Source organism: Curcuma longa, chromosome 4 (genome assembly GCF_044706935.1).
Source record: "Curcuma longa cultivar G26 ecotype Majalengka, Jawa Barat chromosome 4, ITB_CL_G26_1.1, whole genome shotgun sequence".
In the NCBI taxonomy this organism is placed as follows: Eukaryota; Viridiplantae; Streptophyta; class Magnoliopsida; order Zingiberales; family Zingiberaceae; genus Curcuma; species Curcuma longa.
The window spans coordinates 20,033,604-20,060,557 of record NC_133864.1 but is presented as its reverse complement, the minus strand read 5'-3'; the positions used below and the strand labels follow the sequence as shown (position 1 = coordinate 20,060,557).

At 38.5% G+C, this 26,954-nt stretch overlaps 2 protein-coding genes, 1 long non-coding RNA gene and 2 pseudogenes across 3 annotated transcripts; 3 read left to right on the top strand and 2 right to left on the bottom strand.

Annotated features, from left to right (window-relative positions):
• Positions 1-220: 220 nt before the first annotated feature.
• LOC141827607 (photosystem II reaction center proteins PsbY, chloroplastic-like) lies at positions 221-1,036 on the bottom strand (annotated as a pseudogene).
• A 2,384-nt stretch (positions 1,037-3,420) lies between these two features.
• On the top strand, positions 3,421-15,184 carry LOC141827245 (lysine-specific demethylase JMJ29-like). The gene is made up of 14 exons (XM_074714474.1): positions 3,421-4,043; positions 4,597-4,712; positions 7,631-7,730; positions 7,826-7,967; positions 8,836-8,899; positions 8,977-9,718; positions 10,134-10,535; positions 11,470-11,680; positions 11,761-12,587; positions 13,053-13,125; positions 13,213-13,298; positions 14,096-14,215; positions 14,578-14,603; positions 14,704-15,184. Exons 1-14 carry the CDS (start codon positions 3,864-3,866, stop codon positions 15,182-15,184), a joined length of 3,570 nt encoding a protein of 1,189 aa, XP_074570575.1. The 5' UTR covers positions 3,421-3,863.
• A 384-nt stretch (positions 15,185-15,568) lies between these two features.
• On the top strand, positions 15,569-18,058 carry LOC141826459 (uncharacterized; annotated as a pseudogene).
• A 2,790-nt stretch (positions 18,059-20,848) lies between these two features.
• Positions 20,849-21,682, top strand: LOC141826460 (uncharacterized). The gene is made up of 2 exons (XR_012601641.1): positions 20,849-20,932; positions 21,269-21,682. It is a non-coding gene; the product is annotated as an uncharacterized LOC141826460 (long non-coding RNA).
• A 2,992-nt stretch (positions 21,683-24,674) lies between these two features.
• Positions 24,675-25,449, bottom strand: LOC141826458 (transcription factor MYB20-like). The gene is made up of 3 exons (XM_074713707.1): positions 25,317-25,449; positions 25,118-25,247; positions 24,675-25,032 (listed from the first exon to the last, which is right to left on the bottom strand). Exons 1-3 carry the CDS (start codon positions 25,447-25,449, stop codon positions 24,675-24,677), a joined length of 621 nt encoding a protein of 206 aa, XP_074569808.1.
• Between the last annotated feature and the right edge of the window lie 1,505 nt (positions 25,450-26,954).

Genomic DNA, 26,954 nt, shown 5'->3' with positions numbered 1-26,954 from the left:
CAAAAGGTTTGTAAGAAACATTGGCTTAAAGTTTCCTAAGGTAATTGCCTTAACGAATGATATTTTGAATATTTAGCAAAATTCTGGAATTGCAGATACATTTATATTACGATTATCTAATCATGCATGAACATTTGTCTTCTTCACGCCCTCCATAAAAATCATATGCTACTTTAGCAATCACCAAATTCTTGGATCATGATTCATGTATACGATAATATTCAAGCAAAAGGATAGTGAAGCTCCAAAAGCACTTTATGAGGTTGAAGAAGATCTACAACCATGAACTGTGTGTACCATGAGAAGAGACAACATATACAACAAGTTCTAAAATTTAGCCTTCGTCCCAATTCCAACAAAGTAGCTAGATGCTTGATCTATATCAACCAGACCTCATCTTGTTGATTTGATTCAGCGCTGGTTGAAGGATGTTGTAGAGCACCCAGAGGATGGCCGGCGCCACCACAACCAAGAGAAGCAGCCCACGGCTATCGTTCGACGACGCCGCGTCGGCCAACATCATCGCCTCGCCCGCCGCCGACGCACTGGGAGGCGCTGCCAGTCCAGCCAGCGCGGCGCCGAGGCCGAGGCCGGCGACCGCTGCCTTCTCGGCTCTCATCCGGTTGAACTGGTTGAGGGCCGGCTGCAGGATGTTGTAGAGGACCCAGAGGACGGCCGGCACGATGGGGAGCAGGAGCGCGAGGCCGCGGCTGTCGCCGCCGCTGCTTGCGGCGATGTCCGCGATCTGCTGCGCGGCGAAGGCGGCGTCGGAGGTGGCCAGGGCCGCAAAGACGGTGCCGGCGAGGGCTGCGGCGGATGTTGGGTTGGAGACGGAAAGGAGCTGGGGGACGGCCGGGAGACGGCGGGGGAGCGAGAGGGGAGGTGCTGCTTGGGACCAGCGGTCTTTGGGGCGGCCGTGAGGGAGGAGGAGGAGGAAGGGCATTTGGCGTTGAGCAAGGCCACCATCGTCGCCATGGAATTCGAAAGGTATTGAGAATCCGATGATCTTCTTCTTGTGAGCTTACGAAGTGGATCGAAATTGCTGCTTGCTTGCTTCTAGTTCTTTTGAGATGTTTGTTGTGGTGTGGGACACGTTGGATTCTGAGGGACCAATAAGATATTGCCTTTAGATTTTCTCCTTATCCTTAAGATTGGATCTGGATAGGATACAGGCCACGCTGTAACTAGGATTTTTTTCAATGGACGCATCACATTTCTTAAATACCCCATTTCTCTCATTTTAATACCTAAAATACCCTTACTGTTATTATAAATATTAATTATTTTCATTTGTAGATTTTTTAAGGACCTAAATATTATTATTTTGAATAAATAGCACAATTAAATTGTGAAAGCAAGATCTGTTTAAAAACTTTTAAAATTATTTTACACTTGATTTAGCCAAATTAAGACTACATTAATTTTTTAATTAAATTACCTCAACGGCTTTCTGATTTATGTTGGTGGGATAAAAATTTACAATTATCAACATTGATGCGGGTGGTATAGATGACGTGGCACCCGCTAAAAGGAAAGTCAAGGATAAAATAATGGTCAAAGTCAAATTGAGATGACAAGACTAGTCAACATAAATCCGACTTCAGCAGATTAAAATAACTTGCGCCTTGAGTTCAATCAGATCGTAATGGGGGCGTCATATGTGCCTTGCCTTAGCCCACCCTACCAAGCCCATCTTGGCCGATCGCCGACCCAGTCTCGACCATACTCATCTCGGTCGACCTTGTCTCGGCCACAATCGTCTCGGCTAGCTTCATCTCGGTCGACTTTGTTTCCACCAGCCTCATCTCGACCGACCTTATGTTTCAGCCGACCTTGTCAACTTCGTCCCGACATACCTTGTCTCGGTTACCCTCATCTCGGTCGACCTTGTCTCGGTCAACTTTGTCCTAGCACGCCTCGTCTCAGCTAGCCTCATCTCGATCGTCTCAAGTAACTATTCTCAGCCACTCCACCTCGTCCTACTTCATCCTGGGCCCTCACCTCAGGTTTCTGGAACGCTAGCACGATACAAAACCGCCCAGAGAAGAATGTATTTGCAGGTATCACAGATTTGGTCCCCTCCGATACCCTTCCTTCTGCAAGTCCAGACAGAGGGTGTACCAAATTGTCAGACATGGTCTCCTCTGATACCTTCTCTTCTGCACATAGGGCCAAGGGGAAGACATAGTTGTCAAACCTGATTCTCTCCAATGCCCTTTTTTTTGCACATACAGCCAAAAATGGGAGGAGGATTAGAAGGAACTTCCTTCCTCAGTAAGCAGCTGTAGGCAAGGAGGAAGATGTCAGCCTACCATACGTGGGGGAAGCCCAGTGCAAACTATAAAAGGATCAACTTACCACCATGATCAATGTTGGATCCCTAAAACTCGACTACTACTACTTGCTTTCTCTCTCGTTTTACACCATTATCATCATAACCCTAACTTAAACGTCAGAGTGACTTGCCGGGATTCTCCGGCACCAGTCTAACTTCTTTTTCCAAGTGTGCTTCGGGTTTGACACAGGTTCCGTCCTTTGGCTCAACCTAAAGATCGTCTATGTCAGAGTTCGTTGACTGATGATTTGACCATCCACGGTATTTAACCGGAACAAACACTTTATTTGTGATTCAGATGGTTTCCTGATTATCATTTGTGAATAGAACACTCCCCTGTTTAGAAAAAAAAAATTAAAGGGGAAAAAAATTCTAAGAAAAAATAAACGAAAAGAATAGAAAATTTTAAAGAAAGAAAATAATAATAATAATAAAAAAAAGACAAAGGCAAAAGAAAAATAAAAAAAAGGAAAAAAAGAAAATAGTCTTACGGTCGGACCTAGTGACCTCGCACGGGTCTGCTGACCACGGTCGGACCTAGTGATCTCGCACGGGCCTGCTGACCGATCTGGCACGGGGCTGTTGACCGTGGTAGGGGTAAGTATTCGGTTAAAATTGAATTGAATTAACTAAAAATCGAATAAACTGATTTTTTTTCAAACCAACCGAACCGACCGAATTTTCCAATAAAAATCGAACAAATCGAACCGATATTTTATCGGTTAATTCGGTTTTCGACCGAATTAACTAAATTTTTTTAAATATTATAAAAATTTTACTAATGAATTAGGGATTTATAAATTTAGTTACTTAAAATTTATAAATTATTTTTTTAATTTAATTAATTCGGTTAATTCAGTTTATTCGATTTAACTGAATAAAAAATTTTAAAATCGAAATCGAATCGAATTAACTGATTTTTTTTTAAATAATTAAATTTTCGAAATAATTAAATTAAATTTTTAATTCGATTCGAATTTGATCGATTAAATCGAATTTTATCGAACTCCTGGTGGACAACGAGCGGCGTTAAACTTAAGCGGCAGGAAACTGTGCCAATTCCTGTCCTGGTTTACGGACGAGTCACGCCCTAAGGGGCTTCTCCGCCTCCTCTCTCTTGTCTCTCCGTATCGATCGATCGATTGCGCATTTGCACGCGAATCGCGGTGAGAGCAAACCCACAGATCGAGCGAAACCACATTCCCTGCTCCATTGCGTGGAGATCGGAGAGAGAGCGAACCCACAGATCGAGGGAAACAGGCTCCGTTGCCCCGTAATCGGTCGCAGGCAGCACACAGAGAAGCGGGGAGTGCAGCAACAGATAAATATCTACGGATTCCGGCGCCAAAATCCACCAGTGTTCCTCTCTCTGCTCCAAATCGTATTCTTTTTCCAACTCGAACACCAAATACCGCCTCCCGCCCTTTCTTGGCTTCTTGCCGCTTTATTGCCCAAGTCGGAGAGAAGAAGAACACAAAAGGGGAGCTCAAGCAATCGCGACTCGCGAGCGAGCCAAGGGGGTCTCACGATGCCGAGAGGGAGGAAAAAGAAGGGAGAACAGGAACATCAGCGGCATGATACAGTGAACACGTCTGTCTCTTCAAGAACGCGTAGACGAAGAACCGGAGAACCTCCGCCCTCTAAAGTCCATGATGCCGCCTCGATCAATTTCCCCAAGCAATGCCGCGCCAGGCATTTGGATGCCGATGTATGATTTGACCTCCTTTGTCCTATGAGCTAACATCGCTTTAAAAAAAATGCGTTTTTTCGTACAATAGCCTCTTCCCTAGCTACTTGTGTTCAATCCCGTGGATTCAATGTAAAGGAGCATCTTTTAAGCGCATTTGCTATCATCTCGTCTTCTGGATTGACTGTTTTTGATAACCCCTTGTTCTCGGTCCTAACGTATGATTTAACCTCGCCTCAGTCGTGCGTTTATTTTACTTATCCGTCACTGGTTGATGCCTCTTCCTTTTACTACTCTTTGTCGGTCTCTTGGATTTCAATGTGAAGGTAGCAATTCTCAAGCACGTTTATTATCATTTCGTCTGATCTATTGCCTGTTTATGGTGACCCTTCGCTTCGGGAAAGGAGTGTAAACTTAACCAAGGAAGCATTCTTTCAAATACTTTTTGTGTTGGAAAAGAACATTTGTTTACTTTGTTTATCGTATCTCCTGTTATTTTCGCTAATGTCTCATTGGGAATTAAGGATTAATTGATCATCTTTAGTTTGATAAATGGACTGTTTCAATATGATAGGGCAACCCAGTGGAATCCACTATGTGCCACCAATGCCAGAGAAATGATAAGGGTCCGGTTGTTCGCTGTACGATGTGCAAGACCAAGAGATACTGCATCCCATGCATCTCCAACTGGTATACCCATTTCTTTCTTATGCTGTTTTTTTTTTTTTTTGGTGCTACAGAAATGCTTAGTCGAAGCTTTTGCTTTCTGCTCATCTTTGTTAATTGTCTCCAAATTTGGTCTATAATTTGATGTACGGTCTAGTTCTTAACAAAAATAAAATAAAATACTGAATATAGTTCCTCAAAGTTCAGGCAAGACTAAGTTCTAAGATTTTATTCATTGATTTATAGGACTTTAAATTAAGTGTCATGCTTTTGAACCAGATCTAGTTTGTTTATTGGTTCATAATTGTTTTTTTTTTTGCAAGAGGATTTAATTTGAGGTGCATTTGTATGGATCTTTCGAGACACAGTTATTTGAATTATTAAGGACATTCAATCAAGGAGAATTGGTTTCAGTTAATAGAATGCTCTTGCATCAGAAGTAAGCTATTTCATTGCTTGACATTGAATTAGTTCTTTAGGCATATTCTTTTACTATTGAGGTTTCAAACTAAATATCTGCTGGCACTAATATTGCAAAATGACATCTGAAATAATATATAGGTTGGGAAGATATGATTGTGCGATGCTGCTTACTATAACCAAAAATTCAACTAAAGAAGCTACGAATTTTGAAAAAAAAAGATTCACAGTTGCTCCCAATTGATGTAATTCAAAAAGCCATGATATGCATGTGAGAATGATAACACATATGCATACTGTTTGACAATTCCAATCTAATAGTAATCCTTGGTTCACATGCTCACAGCTCCTACCCTTAACTCACACAAGCTAGAAAAAGAACATATCTTCAATGTGGTACTCTTAAATATATATTTCATTTTGATATCGTTTGAAAAATTCAACATAGGAATGTTTTGAAGAAAAACTTTTTGGTTGGGATCTTTTCTATTGCTTGTTTAATTTATTATAATTGGTGATGAAAAATTAGGTTACACTAGGTGTGGACGTGGGTTGAGTCTGATTATTTTTTCAGTAAAAAACTTAACTCGATCTGATTTGATTTGGGTTCTAAAAATATTACTAAACTCGGACCCATACTCTACAAAAAAGAGGTAAAAAGCCAATCCAAAATTGTTTTTAGTTTGGTTTGGGTTTTGGGGATTTTAGATTTTTGAAGATTCCGATGATTTTGTTTTTTTTACTGGTTTTATCACGAATTTGTGATTATAAATATAAAGTGTGATTTGTATAGACTAAAACTATTGAAAAATTCTAGTAATATAATTATAACAAATACAAAAGAAGTTTATAATTAACACAATTATACAAGGACTAGTCAATTGAATGGAAAACTTACAACTTATAATAGCTACATAAGAACTATATTAGAACTAAAAAAATAATTATCATTACATTTGCTATTATCTTTCACCTGAAAGCTATTACTATTAATGTAAAATAAATTGATTAATAATTCTTCCTACTGAACAAGTATCTTACTTTGTTGAATGAAAGTGTGAACAATGAACAATAATTATCATAAGCTATTTTCCATAGATCCTGATTATCTTAAATACAAGTGTTGAGAAGAATGCTAAAATGGACGCTAGAAATGAAATGTATGTTGGTAGATTTATATTGTAAACATGAAAGAAGGGACAACAAAGGTGGGGACAAAGGCAAGCAATAATCTCACAGAAAGCTGAAGGGAAGTGAGGCTAAATAAGACGTTAAGCAAAAAGGAACAAGAGAAGTGAGGCATAGCTAAACAACTTCTCTAAAATTAACTAGGTTAATAGATATGCAAGTGATATTTGATAATATAGAACATATAAATATAAAATTATTAAATATAAGGTATATTTACTAAATATATCAAATTAAAATTTATAAATATAAAACTTGTTATTATGACCCAAAATACAAAAAATATTGAATATTCAAAATCTGTCCTAAAACCCAAACAAACCTAGATTTTTGGATTGGTACAGTCTTCAGTTTGGATCAGATTTATCAGGTTTTTTTGCTCACCTCTAGTTGACACTTCTAAAACCACAATCTCATTGGGCAATTGAAAACATAGTATTGGTTATAAGCACGCAAATAGTTATAATTAATTGATTACAAGCTGTAATATTTCATTAGACTTGATTTCTGACGAAATTATTAATTATTTAGTGAAGATTTTTTTCCAATTGATTTCATAGATCATGGTTAGTTGATTATGTGAAAACAAAAAAAAAGTTCTTTAGGATAATTAGAAAGTTGAAGGTTTCTTTTGATTATAACAAAGCCATTACCCTAACAACTTCTCGGTGTCCAAAGGAATCTGTCATTTTCAAATAGTCATTTAATTTTTTTTAACATATCAATCATAGTTAAATATTTTGTTGATAAACTATCGCCTAAGTTTCAACTTCAAATGCTTTCAAGAAAAGAAGAAACCTTCCATATTGTTACAAGTATTGGAATGCAACTGCCTACTGTACTTGTGTACCTAGTGAATTATTGACCAAAGTTAGGAAAGTTATGCATGTTACTTAGAAAAAATGGATAACACTGGTCAGGAAGAATTAACTAACACTTCAAAAGAGACTCCATAGATGCTGGATAAGTAGATGACCAAATAAACTTTTATGGGACAGTGAAACATACTTGGTATCATAGAATTAACTTTATAGAACATGAAATGCCTGCTTCAATCTATACATAAAAATGAGAAATTGAAAAAATTGATTTAGCACCGAGAGTTCACTGTTATAGCATGAAACAATGTTTCAGAAACCCAAGCATATCCAGGATATACTATGGAAGGTTTCTTCTTTTCTTGACAGTTACAATTGTCTGTGCATTTGAGGTTGAAACTTAGGTGATAGTTTATCAACAAAATATTTAACTATGATTTGAGGTTTTTTTCAATATAATCATTGTTGTCGCTAGTAGGGCACTCCTTCCCTTGTTAATGAATTGGTCATTTATAGGTATCCTCGATCAACTAAGGAGATGATTGCTGAGGCTTGCCCTGTTTGTCGAGGAAACTGCAACTGTAAAGCATGCTTACGCATGGATGTACCTTTAAAAGTTGGTTTTTTTTGGGTTAAATTCTTCTAGTGCTCTAGATCATTTTGTCATGGTGCTTAATAATAATAATGTTGCTTCATTTTGTTTTTTTGCAGGATTTGATGAAGCCAGATGTAAAATTTAGTGATGATGAGAAGTTGAAACACTCTGCTTATTTTCTACAATTTCTTCTCCCTGTTCTTAAACAGATAAATGAAGAGCAGATGTTGGAGAAGGAACTTGAAGCTAAGAAATGCGGTACTCTTTTGTCAGTTATTTTGAAAGTGATCCTCATTTTTCAGTCTTCTTGTGATGTACCTATTTTTAATTTCTCTGGTTGATTATTATTGCAGCAGAGCTGGACTGTGTTATTATCCTTTTCAATTTGATTTGATGGATTGACCAAAAAAACAACACATGCTTCTAGTCTATTTAAGTATTTATCATTGGCACTGTATTGTTTGAATAATTTAATATTATAGTGGTCAGAATTGAAACTGTGGAAATAGGCTTTTGCAGGGTAATTCTACATACATTGACCTTCTGTGTGAACTGGCATTCTCCTTTTAGATACAATTCAATTGACCTAGATTTGTGTCTATTGTTATCCAATCCATTTATCTGTTGGATATGCAGACCTGATTGCCATTTATGCCATCATCAAAATATTTTATGTTTTTTTTTTAATGTTTTTTCATGTAATCTAAACAAATAATCTTGTTTTTGCCCTATGCAATTGTTTACCTAGTTTGGAACTGATTGCAATAAGAAAATCAACAATCTCTCATATTGTTTCCTGTTGGCCATTATTTGCATTGTCAGTGAGTGTAATTACTTGAGGGTATGTGATTGATATTTCTTGAATATTTATGTGGTCTGAATGATGCTTGATTTCAGGATTTGTAGCATGTGGTCTCAATTGTGGTTTTACTAAGAATTCTTGGAGATGAGCTCTTCTACAATGTTTTTTTAAAATCAGAAATATTTTGTTGGATTTCTTTTATTCTAGCTAACATGATCAGTCATAATATTTGGCAACTAAGATTTTTTTAGATTTGAAATGGAACCGTTTTTTTTTGGAGTCAAAACATTTGTTAACCTAAGTAGTTCTATGTTGGTACTACAGGGGCATCACTCTCTGGCTTAAAGATTCATCAAGCTGGCTGGGGTATTGATGAACGTGTGTATTGGTAATAGAGATACCTCTCTCTCCAATTTATTTTTCAGAATGTTATATAAGGGGCTTAATGCCATTTTTTTCCTACAGTGACAATTGCAGAACTTCCATCTTTGATTACCACAGAAGCTGTGCAAATTGTTCATATGATCTCTGTCTTACTTGTTGTCATGAGATTCGTGAAGGCCGTGCACAAGGAGTTATAGAAGAAGAAGTGAATTATGTTAATTATGGAGACAAGTATTTACATGGTGATCCTTGTATTGAATATCCCCAGGATAAGTTCGATTTGGATGTTAGTGTATCTATTGACTCAGAGGATGCCTCCAAGTCAGCAATTGTATGGAAAGCAAAATCTGACGGTGACATCCCATGTCCTCCACAATCTATGGGAGGCTGTGGATGCGGTATTCTAGAATTAAGGAGTGCTTTCTCTGACGATCTAATTTCAGATCTGGTAAAGAGAACTGAGGAATTTCTGAAGACCTATAAAATCGAGAGTATTCCTGTATTTTCTGAGCAGGATTGCTCTTGTACTGCATCGGAAGGCATGCTTAACCATAACATAGTAAGGAAAGCTGCATCTCGGAATGATTCTTATGATAATTATTTATTCTGTCCTAATGCACTCGAAGTTCATGATGAGGACCTGAAGCATTTCCAATATCACTGGATCAAGGGTGAGCCTGTCATTGTAAGCAATGTTCTGGAAACTACATCTGGATTGAGTTGGGAGCCAATGGTGATGTGGCGTGCATTTCGCCAAATTACCAATGTCAAACATGGCCAACATTTGGATGTAACTGCAATTGATTGTTTGGACTGGGCAGAGGTCAGTTTTCTGTTTTCTTGATGTCATTTTTGGCTTTTGGTTTGTTAAATTTATTTGTCTCTCTTTAAAGACTTTGTACTTCAGTACTATAACTACTCATACAAATGCACTCACGACAATAATTGTCATGGACATGAATAATTCTTCTTAAATGGTCCATCCATCATGAGGATTTCAAGAACCAGAAAATTTTCTCTTCTGTTTCGCAAACAGTCAGATATTATTTGTTCATACTCTATACTGCCTTTTATGGAGAGCCATAGATTCTGGGATTAGGCAATTCAGTTCTGATGCACAGCCATATATAAACATCTATTTGTATGCACAATTGGGCTTAGACAATGTGGTCAGAACATGTATATGATTTTGATTTTTCATGTGCTAATTCTTTTTCCTTTTTTTTTTGGTTTTGCAGCTTGATGTTAATATTCATCATTTCTTCACGGGGTATTCTAAGACTGAGGGTAATCTTGATCCTGAAGGTTGGCCTCAGATATTGAAGTTAAAAGATTGGCCACCGTCTAACTCATTTGAGGAGCGGTTGCCGCGCCATGGTGCTGAGTTTATCAACTCCTTACCTTTTAAGGAGTATACACATCCTGAAAGAAAATCTTTCAACAAAAGAGGGTGTAAAAAGGACAAGGGTAAACAAGAGAGCTTACAATTTCGTTTTGGTTTTCATAATCTTGCTGTCAAATTGCCTGAGAATAGTCTGAAGCCAGACTTAGGGCCAAAAACATACATTGCCTATGGAGTTCTGCAAGAGCTAGGACGTGGAGATTCAGTTACCAAACTTCACTGTGATATGTCTGATGCAGTATGTTTATCTGTTTTACACAATACATTTTTTCCATTTTTGCCTAATTTTTAATTTTTAATATTGTTTTTTTCTCTCCAGATTTCTAATATTTTCCTAATTTTGTAATTTGAAAGATAATAAATCATTATCATGTAACTGGAAATTTAATGATGGAACTTCACTGTTTGCTAATTATGCTTGGGACAACAAAGGTGTTTAAGCTTTAGGGTTGTATGCTGATTGCTGTTTATATCTTCAGTGTTTGCTTTTGTCCTAACAGTTGAGATTTTTGTTTGTGTTTAATAAGGTATCATGGATTGCATTAATTATGGGCGTGACTTATTTGAACTATATATGTTTGCTAAATAAATTAGGGACAGGCTGGACATTATTTTTCCAACTTCTTTATTTAGGTAATTTACTTCTTCAACTCTTTTAATTGCACTTGGTTGAATGGAAAATAGCTTGCATGGTATTTCTAAATAGGTATCAACATGTCCCCAATTCTTTGTAGATCTTTCCCAGCATTTTCTAAATTAAAAAGTTAATAACCTAGAATCACAATAGATCTTAATCCTATACTATAATAGTTTGTTGTTTGAAATTTGTTGCAAGGATCAGTCATTACTCTTCAACATGCTTAATTCCAGCTTACCATATGGAAAGAATACTGTTTTTTTATTTATTGTTCCAGTTGCTTAAACACTTGATGTTGAACACATTTATATTATTAGAGTATGAAAACAAACATTTTGAAGCCAAGTGAAATTGTAAACTAACCTGACAGCATTTGAATTATCATCTTACCATGCTTTATGGTGTAGTTCTTTTCTGCATTCCAATTGGCCTTGATGGTTTTTCTTAGTGTCAGTATTTTTTATAGTTCCATTAAATATTTGAATAATTTCATGTAAACATCCAAGCTTAGTTAAACTTCTAATTGTGTTATTAGGTAAATCTATTGACACATACGGCAGATGTGAAATTGACTGCCGAGGTACTTGATTGTGTAAATATGTTGAAACAACAGCATACCATTCAGGATCAAAAAGAAATTTACAAAATTATTCAAGCAAAGAACAATTTAGAGTCAATTAATGGAATCTTTGATGGTGAGAAGAATCCTGAGATCCTGCAAAATAATGATCAACCAAATGCTTTAAGTAAGTTGATTATATCCATGATGATATATTGGATCAATCTAAGCATTGTGCTGAAAATGGTGAATCCTGTTCTCTTGCAGAAGACAACTCTACTTGCATTCTGTCAGACAAAAATGGAATAGCCAATGGGGTGAAAATGTCTAAACACAGAAAGTGGTCAAATCCTTCTGGAGGAAATTCTTTGACAGTAAGAATGAAGAATCATGCTGATGCTAATGACCAGCTTGAACAAACTGAAATCAAAGAGGTGATGACAAATGTTGATGCAAATGACCCGCGTGAACAAACTGAAATCAAAGAAGTGATGACAAATGTTGATGCTAATGACCTGCTTGAACAAACTGAAATCAAAGAAGTGATGACAAATGTTGATGCTAACCCACAGATGGGTGCTCACGAGGATCAAGCTGCTGTCTCTATTGAGAATGGCATGACAGCCAATGGGTTGTCAAAGCCTCAATGTGCTCATGAGGATCAAGCTGCTATCTGTATTGATAATGGCATGCTAGTCAATGAGTTGTTAATGCCTCAACATGGAAAGAGGAAAAGGGAAGATCCTTCTAATGGAAAGTCCAGGACTGTAGAAGTGAAGACTCTTGTTTATGCTGATGATCATCTGGATCATACTGACTATGAGGAAGTGACAGAAATGGTTGATGCTGAATCAGACTCAATTATACAAGAGAGTTTGACTGATGTGCCTAAACATGGCATGGAGCCTGTGGTTCATCAGGATGCAGTTCAGGTCAGTGTAGCTTCTGGAACTGCCAGCTATGATGGGTTAGAATATGAAGAAGGGGGTGCCTTGTGGGACATCTTCAGGAGGCAAGATGTTCCAAAATTGCAGGAATATCTTCTCAAGCATTTCAGAGAATTTAGGCATATCCATTGTAACCCATTACGCAAGGTATTTGAATTTATGCCCAAGAATATGCTACTCATCGCTTATTTTTTAAAAGTTTGTTGCAGTACTTTGTTTATTGTGATATTTGAGAATGATGTCCACTTACTTTTAATCATGGTTGCTTGGTTGGTACTTGTTGGCATATGGGCTCAAACTGATTCTTCTACATTTGTGTGAAACCATTAGGCAGTAATTATTCTAATTTATGGTCCATCTAATTACAGTATAAAGTGGGCTGAACCATTTTGATATTATTCAAAGTTCTGTACGTTACTTTTTCTCCTTGTTCCTTGTATTGAGCCCCCTGTATCTTAAATACAGTCTTAGTTTATTTTTGATAAAATGATATTTAATGCTGTAGAAGGGAGCAATTATTCTAGGCTCACGGTTGTGATATATATCTCATTTTAAACTATGTGGTGCCTAGACATAAAAAAGAGAACTATACTAAATTTGTCAGTGACACAGGTTACTCATCCAATTCACGACCAGACTATGTATTTGACTGTTGAGCATAAAAGGAAGCTCAAGGAGGAATATGGTTAGTTATGGATGGCCTTTATGACTGGGATGCGTCTATGTTTAGTTCCTGAGTGATGATGACTGGTATTTGTACTTCATGGTGCAGGAATTGAGCCGTGGACATTTGTTCAGAAGCTTGGAGATGCTGTCTTCATTCCTGCTGGTTGTCCTCACCAAGTCAGGAATTTGAAGGTGATACAGTTTGCACATTTGCGAAACATTATTTGCAATATAGTATTTTTGGTAATTCTATCTAGCAAAGTATTTTGAAAGGGAATCTTGACACAACGATAAAGTTGTTGCCATGTGACTTTGAGATCATGGGTTTGAGTTGTGGAAATAGTCTTTTGTAAAATGCAAGGTAAGATTGCGTACAATAGATCCAATGTGGTCCTATTTTCTCTGGGATCCACACTGGTAGGAGTTTTGTGCACTAGACTACCCTTTATCTAGCAAAGTAAGAGCACCACAACATGCTTCTCTCATTTATCACGGACAGAAAAATATTTCATGTTTTCAAGAATGTAATGTTGGTTTTGAAGCTGTGACAACTTGTTATTGAATCTGATGCCTTGGTTCTAGCTGCCATTAGGTTCACAGAAATGTGGTCTTATGTTACTGAAGCTTGGATTATTTATTACTTTCCAAGTTTATCGACTTGCTTATCTGTGCTTCCTTTTTTGTTACCACTTTAACATAGCATTTAATATCTTGGGACTTATTATTTCAATTGTTTGGTGCTTATGTTCCATCTTACTACCCTTCTGTCTAACTAAATGGTCTATTGCTTTGTTTCTGTTATGGTACAAATAGTGTCAAATGACCAGTGCCTGCATATGCATATAATATGCAAAGTGTTTTCTCTAGTCTTTCATGATGTTTAGATAAAATGTTAGGAGACATGTTTTAAAGTTAATGCTATATTGAAATTCGCTGCAAAATTTAGAATGTGCTAGTGCCCTCACCTCATTGCCTTCTTACCTCTCTAGTCATGCATAAAAGTCGCGCTCGACTTTGTGTCTCCTGAAAATGTCAAGGAGTGTCTCCATCTGACAGAGGAATTTCGTGTACTTCCAACTAATCACAGAGCAAAGGAAGACAAACTGGAGGTAAATTTCTGCCTAATCGAGTGGCTCAAATTTTCATGGTTATGCATGCTAACTTTTTTTTTGTTGTTATAATTATATTATCTGCTTTAAGATCCAGAAATCAAATGGAAATTAATTGATGTTCCAAATTTCTTTTATCTCCATTGTTCAAATTAGATTATTAACAGCTACAAGGTTTGATGCATTACAAACCAGTTTCCTGGCACTATATAACAAAATGTTTAATATTTGGCTTTCCAATTGAAGTTTGCATCCTTCTGCTTTAGTGCCTTTTTTCACATAATTCCTCATATTTTATGGTTTTCAATGAAAAAAAGTAGTGCTTATGTCCAGGTTAATAGATGACTGCTTTGCAATATTAGAGTAGTCACTGTTGTGAAAAGCAGGGGTAGACCTGTCTTTTCACTTATGATTTTAGGGTTATGTTGGCTATATAAACCCATGTACATATCCTCTTTTTGAATAAGATAGTTTTAACATGGTATCAGAGCAATTGTTAAAACCCTAATTTTTCTGCGCCACGCCGCCTGCGATTTTTTTTCTCTCCTCTCTCTTTGTTCGGCGCCGCGACCGCTTCCCGCGAGGAGCTTCTGCTGCTTCTTCCCAGCGAGAAGTTTCTTCCGCGCGAGCCCTGTTCTCCTGCTTCCTCGTGCGGCGGAAGGCTTCCCCTTCTCCAACTCGCGACAGCAAGCTCTCTCCCTCGCGCTGCTGCGGACTTTGGCTTCACTGCATCCGCCGTTCTTCTTGAGCCTGGGCGATCTCCGCCGCCGGCACACCAGTTGCAACTCCGGGAGCCTTTCCTCCTTTTCTCTCGTCGTCGCGGATCACTCCTCATCCAAGTTATCCATCTTCGTCCACCTTTGGACGCTAGGGTTTTGGATCGATCAGAAACCGCGATTTGGGGCCTTCCGCGACAACAACAGTGATTCTCCCCGCGCGAGGATCGTGGAAGATCACAGGTTCCTGTAGATCTTCTTCACCGCAAGCAGAAGCGCTCCTCTTCCTCCGCGCGAGCTGAGAGCAGGTCGCCGAAGAAGCGAGGAGTTCTACCGACCGTTGCCTATCTCTGCTTCTTTCCTTGCCGTCTCCTCTTGTCTCTGTTTTCAGCCGAACCTTGAGGAAGAAGAAGAAGACTCTGTTGGGTTTTTCCTTGCCGGTAAACCCATCTTCTTCCTGCTGCCGAGATCCCTTGCTTGGAGCTTGCCTTCTGCCGGCTAAGGAGGACTGCCTTCAAGGGTTCACAGCTTCCTGACCGGAGTTTACAGCCTACTGCTGGAGTTCGTTGCATTCATCGGCTGCCATTGACACTGTTGCTGTTCGGAAAAAAAGGGGGAAACTCCAACTGCTCTGCTCTTTTTTCTCTGATTTTTTGTTTGGCATCTTCCGCTTCCTTGCTTGCAATTTTATAGTCACAATCTTGTTTTATGGCGGATACATCTGAAGAAACTTCTGGAATTTCTACAGAACCTATAACTTCTTCTAGACAAATACAACCTTTTCTTACAATGTCAGGAAATGGAGGATCCGGTCTTCAGATAACCTCAGAGAAGTTGACAGAGACAAACTATGCATCTTGGGCCGTTGCTGTTGAGCTTTATGTTGAAGGCCATGATAAACTTGATGTTCTTCATGGTACTAAAGTGAAACCAGATGAAAAGGACCCAAACTTTCGTATTTGGAGGCGTGACAATATTCAGCTGATGACTTGGATGCTTAATTCCGTCAGTCCTGGCATCAAACAGGTCATTCTTCATAACAAAACAGCTTTTGACATGTGGAAAACATTGGAGCAAATGTACGGACGGAAACATGACATGCTGCGTACTTATCAACTAAGTAGTAAAATCTTTAAACTTGATCAAGGTTCTATGTCTGTCACCAATTATTTTGCTGCTCTGAAGGGGTTGTGGGATGAGTTTGACTATTACAGAATGGAGAATTGGATTTCCACTGAAGATCACCAGAGATATCTAAAGCTTCTAGAAAAGGACAGAATTATTAAGTTTCTAGATGGGCTTCATGCAGAATTTGAGAGTTTAAAAGGACAAATCCTTAGTCTTGATCCTACTCCCTCTCTAGAACAAGTTTATTACAAAGTTCTCAGTGAGGAGGGTAGGAAAATGACCATGAGCAACAAGGGTATTTCTGCTACCAGTACTCCAATTGGAGAGACTTCTGCTCTTATCAGTTCTACATACAAGTCCAAGCCTGGGGGAACTAAAGGAAGAGGTGATAAATTTTGTCGACACTGCAAAAGGACTAATCATGATTCAGATTTCTGTTGGGAGAAATATCCGGAGAAGAAACCTGACAAATTCAAACATGGTGACAAGAAAGCTTCTAGTCGTGCAAATGTTGCTGTCAAGAAATTAGTAGAGGGGGAGACTGCTGATTCCTCTGTATCTTCTTCTGTTGGGTTGTCATCTACTGACATTGCTAACCTTCAGCACCTTCTCTCGCGGCTTCAGGCTTCTCTCTGCCTCTACCCCTCCATCTCAAGCGCACACAGGTATCCGTGGCTTGGGATTGAGTGTTGCTGGTTCAAGCTCTTATAGCCCCTGGGTCATTGACTCAGGAGCTACAGATCATATGACACACATTGCTAACTCTTTCATTTCCTACTCTTTGTCCTCTGGACAAGATAAAGTGACCATTGCAAATGGAACCAAGGCCACTGTTGCTGGCAAAGGTTCCATACAACTGGCAGATCATTTTATCCTATCCTCTGCTCTTCATGTTCCTTCTATTTCTCTTAATTTACTTTCTGTTAGCAGCATTACAAAACAACTTCACTGCTCAGTAACCTTTTTTCCTGATCATTGTGTCTTCCAGGATCTCGAGACCAAGCAAATGATTGGGACTGGCCGTGAAGTAGGAGGTCTTTATTACTATCAGCTTGGAGCAGCCTCTGCTCTGAAGACTACAGCACAGTGTTTGGAGAATAAACATCAAGACATTCTCTTATGGCATTTCCGGTTGGGACATTTATCCTTCAGGTCTTTGAAAGTTTTATTTCCTAGTCTTTTCTCGTCAATTTCTTTTGAGTCACTTAAGTGTGAAGTCTGTCAGTTATCAAAACATTGTAGAACTCAATTTTCTGAGTCCATAAATAAAAGTTCTTCTCCATTTGATCTTGTTCATTCTGATGTGTGGGGGCCCTCTCCTGTGACTTCTTTGGATGGCTATCGATACTTTATCTCTTTTATTGATGATTACACTCATTGTACATGGCTTTATTTGATGAAAAGCAGAGAAGAAGTTCCTCGACTTATTCAAACTTTTTGTCAAATGGTAGAAACTCAATTTCAAACTAGAGTAAAGACTTTACGTTCTGATAATGCCCGTGAGTACTTTGCTCAGTCTCTAAATACTTTCCTTGAGGATTCAGGAATTCTTCATGAGTCATCCTGTCCCTACACACCACAACAGAATGGAGTGGCTGAAAGAAAAAATCGTCATATCCTTGAAACAGCCCGTGCACTATTATTTCAACGCCACTTACCTAAATTTTTCTGGGCTGATGCTGTCCTTGCCGCTGCCTATATTATCAATAGATTGCCATCCAAAGGTCTCGGGTATCGGTGCCCTCTCACTATTCTTCGTCCTGGTACCACGTTGTTCTCCCTTACACCTCGAGTTTTTGGTTCTCTCTGCTTTATTCATGTTCTTGGTCCCAAGTCCTCAAAACTTGATCCTCGTTCTATACGGGGAGTTTTTCTAGGATATTCCACTTGTCAGAAAGGTTACAAATGCTTTGATCCTATTACTAGGACGAGATATGTTTTGAAGGATGTTACATTTTTTGAGTCCGAGTCTTATTATTCTCTTCAGCCTCATCCTCAGGGGGAGCATATTACCTCTTCTGTGTCTCCTTGTGTACCTCAAGTGGTCTCATCTCCTCCTTGTGTACCTGAAGTAGTCTCATCTCCTATTCCAGTGGATGCCATGGAAAATACATTACTGGGCTCGCAGTCTTCACAGGAAATTATCACTTACAAGCGACGAAGACACAAGCAAGGACCTACTACTGAGCAAGGACCTACTACTGATCGGCTAGTCGAATCAGATGCTCTGGCTCTTGATTCCTTGGAGCAGTCATTAAATATAAATGAGCTGAACCTTCCTGTTGCTGTTAGGAAGGGGGTCAGGTCATGTACTCAACATCCTATCTCCAATCACGTTTCTTACTCTCGTTTGTCTTCTTCATATCATGCCTTTGTTTCACAGTTATCAAGTCATGCTATACCTTCTTCTTATTATGAAGCTGTAAAGGATGCTAGGTGGCTGGAAGCAATGAATGAAGAGATAGAGGCTCTTAACAGGAATGGTACTTGGGAATTAGTTGATCCTCCAAAGGGGAAGAACTTGGTTGGTTCTAAATGGGTCTATACTATCAAGTATAATTCAGAGGGTGAAGTGATCAGATATAAAGCCAGACTTGTTGCCAAGGGATTCACTCAAACGTATGGGGTGGATTACTTGGAGACTTTTGCTCCAGTTGCAAAACTGAATTCGGTTAGAGTAATTATTTCTCTTGCTGCTCAATATGATTGGCCTTTATTTCAGCTAGATGTTAAAAATGCATTTTTGAATGGTGACCTTCATGAAGAAGTCTACATGTTACCACCTCCTGGAATCGAAACAAAAGGAAAAATTTGCAGGCTAAGAAAAGCTTTGTATGGGCTTAAACAATCTCCCAGAGCATGGTTTGATAGATTTTGCAAAGCCATGATATTGTTTGGCTTTAAACAAGGAAATGCTGATCATACACTTTTTGTTAAAAAGAAAGAGGGCAGAACTACCATTCTCTTGGTTTATGTTGATGACATGATAGTTACAGGTGACGATGAAGCTGAAATCCAGGCTCTCAAGTCCAAGTTAACATCAGAATTTGAAATTAAAGATCTTGGACTATTGAGGTACTTCCTTGGTATTGAAGTTGCTCGATCTCAAGAAGGAATTTATATGTGTCAAAGAAAGTATGTGTTGGATTTACTCAAGGAGACAGGGAAGTTGGGTTGTCGACCAGCATCTACTCCTATAGAAGTAAATCATGATCTTACTAGTTCTAATGGGGAAGATCTTACAAGTCTGGAAAAGGGAACGTATCAAAGGTTGGTTGGAAAATTACTATATTTATCTATGACTAGACCTGACATCACCTATGCTGTTAGTGTGGTGAGCCAGTACATGCATGCTCCTAAAGCTGTCCATATGAAGGCTGTTGACAGGATTTTAAGGTACTTGAAGTCATGTCCCGGAAAAGGCTTGCTGTTCAAAGGAGGTGGTAATCTGAAAGTGGAATGTTATTCTGATGCAGATTGGGCTGGCTCTCGAGATGATAGAAGGTCCACTTCTGGGTATTGCACTTTTTTGGGAGGAAACCTGGTAACTTGGAGAAGTAAGAAACAAAATGTTTGTGCACGGTCCAGTGCTGAAGCAGAATATCGAGCTATGGCCCATGGTCTTGCGGAAATGCTGTGGTTGTGTTTTTTATTGGAAGACATGGGATTAAAAGCAGAATTACCCCTCAAGCTATATTGTGACAACAAGGCTGCAATCAATATTGCAAATAATCCAGTGCAACATGATCGGACTAAACACATCGAGATTGATCGCCATTTTATTCGGGAGAGACTTGATTCTGGAGAACTATGTTTGCCTTATGTCAAATCTGAGGACCAACTTGCTGATATGTTTACGAAGGCTATACCCCAAACTATGTTTAATTCTGTTCTTAGCAAGTTGAACATGTTTGATATATATGTTCAACTTGAGGGGGAGTGTTGTGAAAAGCAGGGGTAGACCTGTCTTTTCACTTATGATTTTAGGGTTATGTTGGCTATATAAACCCATGTACATGTCTTCTTTTTGGATAAGATAGTTTTAACATCAAGCATAAACTTACAACTTAGTACTGAGACACATTCTCTTACATGACTTGTTTTGTCTTGATTCAAAATTAGGTTTGTAAACTTACAAAAATTTACTTAATTAATTTGGACTTAGGACACCAGAATAGTAGAAAATTACCCAGTAAGATCTAATCTTAAATCTCTTAACTGCATCTTGGTTTGTGACATTGGCTATTTGATAACAATTTTGATAGTGTTTATAAGATTATAGCTGCTTTTAGTACATTTTCTCATCTTGATTTGAATTTACCTTTCACATTAATGTTTCTACTAATTGTACTAGGTGTGAGTCAAATGACATTTATCCTTCCTCCCATGCTTGCAATTATCACTTAAATCATGTTTAATTAAGTTTGCCAATTGTTTTCTCTCTTTTGATTACACTTGTTTGAGTAGCAATATCTGGCCCTACCTAACTAATAACCAACCAATAAGTGGTCTAGTATATTTATTGACAAAAATTGCCTTAAAAATGGCTGTCTAATGCCCCTTCTTATTTTGTATAAGAGGCAAGGTGGTTTATGTCAACAAGCCTATCATTTATGATTGGCGATTGTTGTCATTGTAAATGAATTTGTACTGATTCTTGTAATGCTAGTTCCTTGTGCATGCTTCATCATCCTCCAAGTATTACATTGCTTAAATGCACTAGTTCATTCTTCTTTTTGTTAGTTGGTTGCATTATCAAGTGTCTGAAATTTATTTGACTTGATTGATTAGTTGAAGAAAATGGGAGTGCAGCCGTGCAGACTGAAGGTATGGAAATGCCTGCCTAACTCCGCATTAAACCATGCTTTCTTGGGTAAGATTCAGATACTTCAGGAGCACTTTTTTCCATTTGAAATCTTCAAATTGCAAATTGCTTTAACTCTATAGTCTTAATTATTGCTCGATCCTGTTTCATCAAATTATTGCAACAGCTCCCCTTCCTAGCAATGATCTGTTTTCATTTTCTGAGCATTTCTGGTCGTTGATCCTGCCATCTCATTGTTTCGATGACTTCCATTCTTGGGATCGTTCTCATCTCACTGCAAACGAATAATCTAGATTTGCATCTTGCTTTTACACCTAGGCCACGTACTCGTACTAAATCAGTTATTTCAACATTTTAAACAAACTTTTTCCTTTTCAATGGCAGGTTAGTAGTGTTGTTGATACCTGTTCAGAGAAAGCACAAGAATGAACCTGCGGTTGCTGTCTTTTTTGTGTTATAGCTCGCGTTTTTGATGCATCAGATTACCACAAATCTGATGGCAGCTAATATCTATTTGAATCATCGTTTTTTTCTTGTGTATCAATGGCCATCTCTCACATACCTTAAGCCATGTCTATATTCCTTCTACCTTTGGGTCTGCTTTGAGTTTCTTATATGGATGTCTGAGATGTGTCTCAACCCAACCTGTAGTGGTGTAGTTTCTGATTATGTACAATTTTTTGCAGCATTGACTTGTGGTCTTTAAGTGATGAAGTTCACTACTATACTGCAATGTACGCATCAGGCTGTATTTGCTGAAGTTAATTAATGCCTATTTATACAACTTTTTATTATCAAGTTTGTGTCTAAACTTGCACATCTCAGTGTGATAAATGGTACTAAGTCTATCAATTGATTCCCATTAGATTCTTGGACTCCAAAAATTAGGTCACTAGAGATGTTTAAAAAATAAATGTCTGTTGGTCTTCGTTAAATTATATTTATGCTTCATGTCATTATTTCATTTTACTTCTTCATTAGCTTGTTTAAATTAAGAGGTGTTAATTGGGTCGAGCCATCCATAGCCTGACTGGTCATGACTTAAGTCACACAGTGATCATTTTATTTGAGTCATTTTTCTTCTTCTTCAGTAAAAAAAGTGAAATCTGCCACTTTAATGATTTTACACGATTGATCGCATGATTATTTATGAAGAGATAAATCAGGAAGTTGTAGTTGGTTATTACAGGGAGGATATTATCTCGGTTTCATCGAAATTCGATTTTTATCTACTTTAGTAAAGATGTCTTGTACTAATCAACTTAATCATGCTTCAGAGGCATCATTTCTCTTCTCAACTCGACTTGGCATGACTTAATCTGAAGCTCGCTTAGAGCCAATTTGGCCTAGCACAATTAGTTGAATTTGTGATTCAGTGTGAGTCTTTTGGCTGTGCATTAGGGATTGACGAAGGATTCTCATTCCTACGATGGATCTAATACAATACGGAATTTTATATATATTTTTTGTTAGAAACTTATTTAGCCTTTGAAATTAACAAGTAAACTTTTTTTTTACTAGGACGATTAAATGTCTCTTGTTTGAAACCACAAATATATGGATTGATCAAAGTAATTATCAATTCTAAACTTTTTAGATCCTTTCAATTCAATTGAACTGTTCGCAACGTGCGTTCCATTTTATAATTATCAATTCCCTTAAATGAGTAAATGACTGGTTGAACTATTTCTGACATTTATTATTTGATTATGATCTTTTTGAAAGAAGGAAACATCTTTACAAAACCAGTATTTTTAATGGAAAGATTTCATTCGGTGGAAAACGTTTGAAGAAACGAAAACCAATATATATTTTTTCCTTTATTTTATAGTTGAAACATGTAGGCATTATTCTTTTGAATATACTGAAGTGGTTGAAATATGTGATGTAAGGTGAATTTCTCAAAATAATATTGCACAGGTGAACCTTTATTTTTATTTTTTGTAATTTGACATATTGACTTTTATAATCTTCCAAAGATTCAAAACTTCTAAGAACATTTCAATTATCATTAAAAGCTTCTAAAGACACCATGTATTTAGCTTATGCTGATTAATCCTGAGGATGATCGATCCAATCCAATAAAAGTTTTGTATCAACCAACAAGATAAATCAGGAAGCGCTCCTGGTGGCTCATCCAAATAGTTAATTCGCTTTTTCTGATCCATTACTTACTGGATAGAAATTACTCATGCGATATGTCATAGTTAAATCTCGAATTTGAGATTTTTGAGATCCTTCGGAGGACCTTAACCGCTGCACTATTACTCTAGAGGCACCTTTTGCTCCTCTTATTTTATGTATTAATTGGTAATGTAGTTGGTGCATTTATCATACAAACATATGATACGATACTAAAAATATTTATTTTGTATGTGATACTATCAGTATCTAGTCTATTCCAAGTCAGCAGGACACACCTACGTGAACTCATCCCAAGCTAATCAGTCATCTTGTGGAGTCATCATTATTCGGATCACACTTGGCCGAGCTACCAAGCCGAACTCTGATCCGAGCTGTCAAGCCAGGCTGAGCTAGTTTGACTCGATTCGAGTTGTCGAGTCGTTAAATCGAGTCCTCTGAACCATCAAAACTTATTTAGTTGGACTCAATAGACTACAGAGAGACATGAGCCATAATGTGCTTTCCACCTTTCCATGATCTCCATGGGTACCTCATATTTATAAATACAAGATATATGCTCCGAAAAATTTGGGACTGACTTTCTCTAACTCACTTTCTCTTATTACTTTTCTTTTTCTATTATATTAACTTAGGTATAGGAAAGACCTCGCCGGAGGTAACTCCCAACGAGTTGTGTTATTCCTCGTAGAGTTGATCATGTCACGAGAAGGAAGCATAGTCAGTAATATAGTGGATTTTGACAGCATCTGTATGTAATTACCATCTTTAAGTCTGTTTACTGTATATATATATATATATCTCAATATCGACCTAGTTAGATTTTAACTCTTCTCTACATGTTTAAGAAAATTCCTATCTCCTAATCAATTTCACATTTTCCTCTTCATAACATTAAAAGTAAACATGGAAAATCTTTATCTCAACGTTTTCAGCTACTTTTTCTCTCATGTAAACAGAGCTAAATAATTCAACTTGTGAATGAAAAGGTTTGAGATGATATTGCATAAGGCATTCTCGCATTTAACAACAAAAAAAATAATACACTAATTACTACAGCTTTTGTTTAGAAATAATACAAGTTTTTGTTTGTCCTTTCTTGTGTGATCTGGTGTCAGCTTTATATACAATAATCACAACCAAACAACACTTCGGACTTCAACACGGATTGAAAAGTACAAAGTCTCATCTTAATTTTCGCTCACAAAAACATAAAAAAAGAGTTCATCTTAAAATTGAGGGTTTCCACGAAGAAGCCTATAACTTGCATGATTGCATCCCCTTGTCCTCAGTCTATCAATTACTTTTGTCGCACATTGTGAGGTGCAGGGATGAAATGTACGAAACTTCTTATGATTAATTAACTAGTTCATCGTTATCTTGATGATTGGATGTCTACTTCTTAACTGGAAGTAAGCATATTGTCACTTTCATTCTCTCCTTCTCTGCAATCAATCATTGGTATAGAAAGTGATGGGTCTACAAAGAGTTGCTAAACATATAACAAACAGAAGTTATTTGGAAACCAAAAACTTCACTAGTTCGGATCAGTATCAGAAGTTTGATAGCTCATAGCAAGCTCTGATCATAATAGAAAAGGTCTTCAAGGGGGTACATGGTCTCCCATGGCGGAAAAGAATCACTCATACTAAGAACAGTCGTCCGTGGAAGCAGCGAAGAGCGAGTCATCAGTTGTGAAGGAAGAGTTGCAGCTTCCAAAAGTGTCGACAATCCGTGGCTGTACTTCTGCATTCATGTTCTCATTTGACGTCCTCAGTTCGATTTCTGAAACGACATCTGTGTCCATCTCTTTGGCTCGTGAACCAGATGCTCGTGAAGAAATGCCGGAGAGTGGATGATCGACATGGTTATCAGGCTGATGGATGAGTTTACGAGTCACTGGATTCGAGTCCTGGAGTTTAAATCTCTTCTTGATCCGGGTGTTCCAGTGGTTCTTGATTTCATTATCAGTGCGGCCAGGGAAATGCGATGCTATCTTGGACCACCTAAACGAGGTCGATCATCAACAAAACAATAAAGATTCAAGAAAACTGATAGAAAGATCATGAGTCGAGCGTCGAATGTACATACCGGTTACCGAAGCGCGACTGAAGTTGGATGATTTGGTCCTCTTCTTCTTGAGAAATGACCCCTCGTTTGAGGTCGGGACGAAGGTAATTAGTCCATCTCAATCTGCAACTCTTCCCACATCTCATCAGACCTGCAGAGGCAAGAGAACCTGCATTGCAGTGAGCCGCAACGTAGTGACAGAGAGGAAGAACATGCATACCTGCAAGCTTCGGCACCAGGCGCCAACAATGGATGCCATTGCGGAGGATGAAATTGGTGAGTTTCTGATCCTCGTCGAGTGTCCAGAGACCTCGCTTCACTCCTGACTTATCGCAGCATGGTTGCCTCCCCATCTCCAACAAGAGAGAGCAATCTTAACCCAACAAAAGTGAGTGAAAAGGGGCTATATTTTTTACATATGCAATGCAACTGAACACTCTCAAGTGGGAGAGACGTGGCTTTCTCCCCATCCAAGCTTTAAATGGAGTATGTTCTCCTAGCACCTTAGTTGGGAGACGGTTTAGTAGATAGATAACATGCCTAACCACTTCTCCCCCAGAACCTTGCGGGCATATGTGTACTCTTGAGGAAAGATCTTGCCATGGTCATCACGGTGCGGTTACGGAGCTCCATGACACCATTCTATTGAGGTGTATAAGGGGTCGTGAGATGCCGCTCGATTCCTTCATATTCACAAAACCTAGTGAACTCCGTGGATAGGAACTCGCTGCCCTAGTCTGTCCGGAGTGTTCTGATCTTGTACTCAGTCTTCTTCCCCGTCAGGAATTTGAACTTCTTAAATGCTTAGAATACATCATTCTTTGTTGCCAATACAAACACTCACATCCACCCTAGTGAAATCATCAATAATCAAGAGAAAATACTTGTTACCGGCGAGTGTACATGGTGAGATTGGCCTGCAAATATCAGCATGGAGAAGTTCTAACGACTTCTCTGCTCTAAAATTTGCTTGGTACGAGAATGGCAACCTTGCATGCTTGGCCATCACACACACCTCGCAAAACTTGTTTGGCTGGGGCAATAGTAGCACATCAACTGCTAATTTCTTCTCCCCCAACAGCTTCAAGTCATGGAAATTTATATGTCTGAGCTTCGCATGCCACAACCAGGTTGGGTCTTCTAGGCTTGCTAGAAGATAGACTTGCTTGAATGCCTTCAAGGTTATCTTGTACAAGCGATTTTGTGTTCGCTTTACCAGCATCAAGAGCTTCTGCTCCTGTCAGACACCTTCATAGTATCTCCTTCCATGTGTACCTCGTTCCCATCTTCTGTCATTTGACCAAGGCTTATGATGTTACTACAATGTTTCGGAATGTAGTACACCTCTTAGAGAGCCTTTTGATCGCCATTGTTGCACTCAAACACAACCACCCCTTACCCATGATCTCAATGGTTGCTCCATCACCAAACCTCACCTTCCCAGTGATGGTTTCATTCAGTTCTTGAAATTTCTCGCGATGACCAATCATATGGTTGCTAGCACCATTGTCAAGGTACCAGACGTCTTTATCGTCTCCTTTCTTAACACCGCAGTACATCTCCGGCAGCAACCTTTCTACACTAAGCAGAACGGTATCCTGCCGCTCACGCCTAGTGTGTGACTCCTCGTGGGACACAGCCATCATCTGTGTTGGTTCTTCATTAGTGGCGCAAGTGAGGTGAGCCTCATCAACATGACGCTTGTTGTGACATTCGGACGCATAATGTCTCATTTTCACACAATTAAAACTCTTTACGTGGCTCTTGTCACGAGTGCCATTGTCGTAGCCGCTAGTGCCTCCTGCACTATCTTGGTGCGGCGTACAACGGCCACAACCGCGCCCTCGCCCACGCCCAC